Below are 4,775 nucleotides of genomic sequence, written 5' to 3' on the forward strand. Positions count from 1 at the left end.
TTTGTGTAACGATTTGTTGTTCTCACAACATTATTGCAGAAAATTGAAATAAGGCTTTTTGGTTGGGTTTTGGGAAAGAACAAAATTACCTCAGGACTCAAAACTCAGTAAAGTAGCAACTGTATATCGGCTGTTTGTGCAGATGTTCTTGCTTGTTGTGCCTAAAGATACGATCTTCTGCACCAAGCATGTGCATTTGAGACTAACAGTGAAGTCAATGTGCCTGTTGGATTTTCTATTAAAATTGAAAAAAAGAAGTAACTAGTATTGCTATTGCTAGTTATTATTCCTTCTTTTGAAGTAACCTTTTCCCGTCAATCCAAAAAAAAAAACCCAGTCAGTAGTAATATCCTTGCAATTTGGTGAGACAATGATTTCAGATGAATGGAGGATGTCTGAGAAATTTGATCCTTGTGGTCACTTTTAATATAACTGTTAAGCACCGAGACAATGTCCCTTAAGGTACTCGGCATTCATGGTACGGTGGTGGTGCTATTCTACATTCAAGATATTTGGATTGTTTTTTTTGTGGTTATGTCTCTGTGCTTATTCTGTATTTCCATAGTCATCTAATAAATGCCTTCTGCCTTTGCAGAGAGTATAATGTTTCCTGAGGTTCCAATCGCCTTAAGATTATCAGGGCATCTTCTTTTAGGCCTAGTTCGCATTTATTCATGGAAGGTGAACTACCTGTTCTCAGATTGCAATCGAATGGTAACTACAATCAAAACTACCTTCGCTGCTATGGAAATAGATCTTCCAGCTGAGATGGAACCCGCACCGTTTGATTCCATCACATTGCCACCTACGCTTAATCTTGACGACTTAAACTTGGATGATGTCATTTCTCAGATAAAGTAAGTGCTGTTTTGGTTCTTTCTCATTTTTTTTTTCTTTTTCAGGATCATGCAACCTCATTGTAATACTGTTGTTTTATTGAACTTTCTGCAGTACATCCGATAATCATCAAAAGACTCTTGATCAGATTACTTTGGAAGGTAAGGGAAGTTCAATAAAGTAAATGCTCATGGACAATGCAATTCCTATGTTTAATTAACTATCTCCCTGGTGTTTCAGAAGGAGGAGAATATACGATGATAGATCTTGATGAGGTATTCTTTGTTATCCAAGCTTTTTTTTTTGCATTCTTTTGTACTTCTCAAATCACTAACATTTTGCTTATGCAACGCTGCAGGATGATAGAGTAGAGCCATCGGCTAGTTATCTATCGCCATATATGGGGCCTGAACCATTTGAGCCAGAGTATGTTTCTTGAATATTCTCTCTATTCTTTCTAGTGTACTCATGCATCCTTTGCAATCATGTCCAGGACATTCCCTCGGTTTGATGATGATTTTGGAGCAAATAACACTCTTAGTGACGAGATTCCTCTAGACCCTCCAGGCAATATGCCAGAAAACCCCAACATTGAAAATCCATCAGATGGAGCACATGATCCGCCAGAAATAATGCGAGAAGCTCCACGGGAGGGGCCTGACCACTTTACAGATTCAGTTTTTGGAAATGATGACCCCATGGTGGACCAGGATTCTTCACCATTTGTGCAGAACAAGGTCATCACCCCTCCATCAATGGATGGAACTTTTTCCACTGGTCAACAATTAGCTGGGATATACGTACCCTTACAAACTCCTAACACATGTGATCTTATTGATGATGTCAGGCCCCTAAATTCTGGTAAGTATTTGTTTGATGAGACATTATGCATCTGAAATAAGTCTGTCTGTCTTCACTTCTCTTGCAATTTAATGTAATTGAACCTATTTTGTAATTCCACCAGTTGTATGGTATGCTAAAAGGTCAAGAGAAACACATTTTGCGATGGTGAAACTCTCATGATCAGCTTCCCCTATCTTTTCTGATTTTAGACAACCAGTTACCTGAATTGCGTCTTGAACCATCACCACCTCTGCCTCAAGCACAAGATAACAAGAGAAAGAGAGAGATGATATTTGACTATGAAATACAGCTGGACAACGCGTAAGTGATACTTTCTGACCCTCATTGGAAACAATATTTATATCTGTTTACTTGAGTAGTAGTCACAACAGCAGGCTGCCATGACAGTATACTTTTACCATAGCAAATGCTGTATGGTCATTTTTTTTAGATAATGAAGATTAATGTTTGGCCTTTACACCAACTAGGGATCTACATTGCCATGTATATATCTTTTAAATTGTGTACACCAGGAATCTACGTAGCCACAACTCGACCACCACACGAAAGATGCTTTCACCAGCATTAGTAGTGATAAGAAACATAATTTCCTGATGTCCTCTTCTGTTAAGTGTTAACAGTAATGGAATTTGAACTTTTTTACAGCTATTTGAAGGAACAGATTGCTGGTCCAACAGATAAGTTACTCTGCAAGAGAAGAAAGATACCACAAACAGCCCTGGATATGTGGAAATTCAGCAGAACTGGCAGAAAGGACAGCAGCTTTTTGCTTGAACCCTTGGTGCAAGGTAAGCTGGTATATTTGATTTCAGGGGTTTCTGCTGTCTTCACTTCTCAGAAAGACCATGATGTACACATACCCCGAATTCACTGCTTTTCAGGGATGTGCACTTACTTACATGTAACCTATGATAGAAACTTTCCCCGTGTGAGTGACCCTGATGCTGAGCCTAACTCTAGTGAACCCACGGCTGATTATGGTGGTAGTTGCAATGCTCCTTCTGAAAGAAAGCTCACTCCGATGTCTCATGAAAATGAGGATACCCTGCCTGAAGGTGATTTAACCCCAAAATCTCTGGAAAATTCAGATGAACAGCCTGGACCCCAGCTCACCCCCAAGTCACCTGGAGAAGCAGGAGTAGCACAAGATGAAGATACATTGCCTGAGTTACCTCGATTCTCCCCAGTGGATATGCCATCCCCATTAAGAGAAGATGATTCTCCTTTCAAAACTGTCCGTCGAACTCCACATTCTGGGCTAGGAGGAACTGGTGTTACTGAAATGCCACAATCTGTCAGGACCAATTCATTACCTGGACAAAGTACTACCCACTCTGATCATATGGCGTCCCCGTTTCCAGTCAATGATGATTATGATGATCAGCCAGAGCTTCCAGGGCTCATAAGTACTCCTGGTTGCATATCTAATGCAGATACTGGAACCACAGGATTAGGAAGCATGTCTACTAGGACAAGGTAATGAGAAATGTTTAAGCTTATCGTGCCATTCTTATTAAAGGTGCAAGTTGTGACTTTTTATATGCCATTGTAGAGCTGTTGCAGTGTTCTTCAAGGACCATGTATCTTCAACCCCTTCTGATGAGCAGCCTGGAAAATTTAGTTTGACCAGAATCTTGGAAGGGAAAGTAAGAAAGCAAGCTGCACGGATGTTCTTTGAGACAATGGTAATTTTTAGATTTGGTGCTAGTGCTCTCTTTTGCGATTTTTATTTTGTTAAGCAGGAGGCAATTTCCTTTTGCTGATTTGGATTTTATCTTTTTTCCATAGGTTCTGAAGAGTTATGACTACATTGATGTCCAACAAGAAGACCCTTATGGTGATATTGAAATCTCAGTTAGACCTTCACTTGCAGAAGCTAAACTTTAACTTAGATATTCAAAATTTTAGTGGGAATGACATAAGACATGTAGTTTCATCTATGAGTAGAGAGTAGAAATGACATTCAGTAGTTACCTGAACAATGGATGCTATGATGAGTAGCTGGTGAACCTACTAATGTTCTTTTTTAAGAAAACAAAACCCACTAATGTTATGGTGTTTGGGCCATGCTCAATACAGTTCAACTACAATAGCTAGATCATCCGACTGCAACAAAACATCTCCTTTTCCAATAAGAACATTCGGTTCCTTTTGTTTCGTGTAGGCTTACCAATCTCTATCTTCTTCGGGATGTGTATGTATCTAAGGCCAATCTCAGTGGGAGTGTCGTTGACATAGTTATCAAGATTGTGAACTAGATAATCGAGCTGAAGGAGTGTTATGATGATGATGATAATGGTAAAAGTATACTGTCATGGCTATGGTAAAAGTATACTGTCATGGCAGCCTACTGTTGTCACACCAGCAGGCTCCACAACACTCCCCCTCTTCTCTCTTCATAATGGCTCTGTCATGTCAATAAATTTAATGATCATGACACTTCCATTGAGATTGGCCTAATAGGTGTCAGTTGTTAAGAAATCAGTTTGTAGCACTCAAGCACACAGATCACAAACTCAAGAACACATGAGTGGAAGCACAAGGTAGAGAGGAAGAGCTTTCAGTATTTCCTTTCTTCACTTTCTAATGTTACAATGGTGAAAGTGACGCCCCCCCCTATTTATAGGGGAGAGGCTGATATGAGAACAACCATATTGCAGTATATGAACATTGGACTTTCTCTTCCTCTTCATTTATTTGGCCACACCCAAAATCAATCTTTCACATACTGTAGATTGACTTTGCTTTACAACACTCCCCCTTGTCCAAATATATGCCATGTGTATGCCTTGTTAAAAACTCCCCCCAAAAATCTAGTGGGAAAAAAGGAGAAAAGAGTACATCACAGGCTCTACTTATGTTGCACATGTTGCCTCGTTAAAAACCTTGCATGAGAAAACCCAGTGGGAAAAACTCATCAAGGGAAAAAGAGTACAACGGTTGATGTTGCGTTGGTTCTTCGGGACCGACCCGTGATCTTTGTGATCACAGTTATGGGCTATGGTTTCAGGGTTGGTCTCCCCCTGAACCATGCAACTCTCTAAGTCGTCTCATGCCAATTCCACGGACACACT

At 40.0% G+C, this 4,775-nt stretch overlaps 1 protein-coding gene across 1 annotated transcript; it reads left to right on the plus strand.

The window, feature by feature from the left end:
- Window positions 1-1,322: 1,322 nt before the first annotated feature.
- On the plus strand, window positions 1,323-3,710 carry LOC120713318 (sister chromatid cohesion 1 protein 3-like). The gene is made up of 5 exons (XM_039999303.1): window positions 1,323-1,698; window positions 1,890-2,001; window positions 2,347-3,177; window positions 3,254-3,386; window positions 3,490-3,710. Exons 1-5 carry the CDS (start codon window positions 1,323-1,325, stop codon window positions 3,586-3,588), a joined length of 1,551 nt encoding a protein of 516 aa, XP_039855237.1. The 3' UTR covers window positions 3,589-3,710.
- The last annotated feature ends 1,065 nt before the right edge of the window (window positions 3,711-4,775 follow it).

Source organism: Panicum virgatum, chromosome 6K (genome assembly GCF_016808335.1).
Source record: "Panicum virgatum strain AP13 chromosome 6K, P.virgatum_v5, whole genome shotgun sequence".
Lineage (NCBI taxonomy): Eukaryota > Viridiplantae > Streptophyta > Magnoliopsida > Poales > Poaceae > Panicum > Panicum virgatum.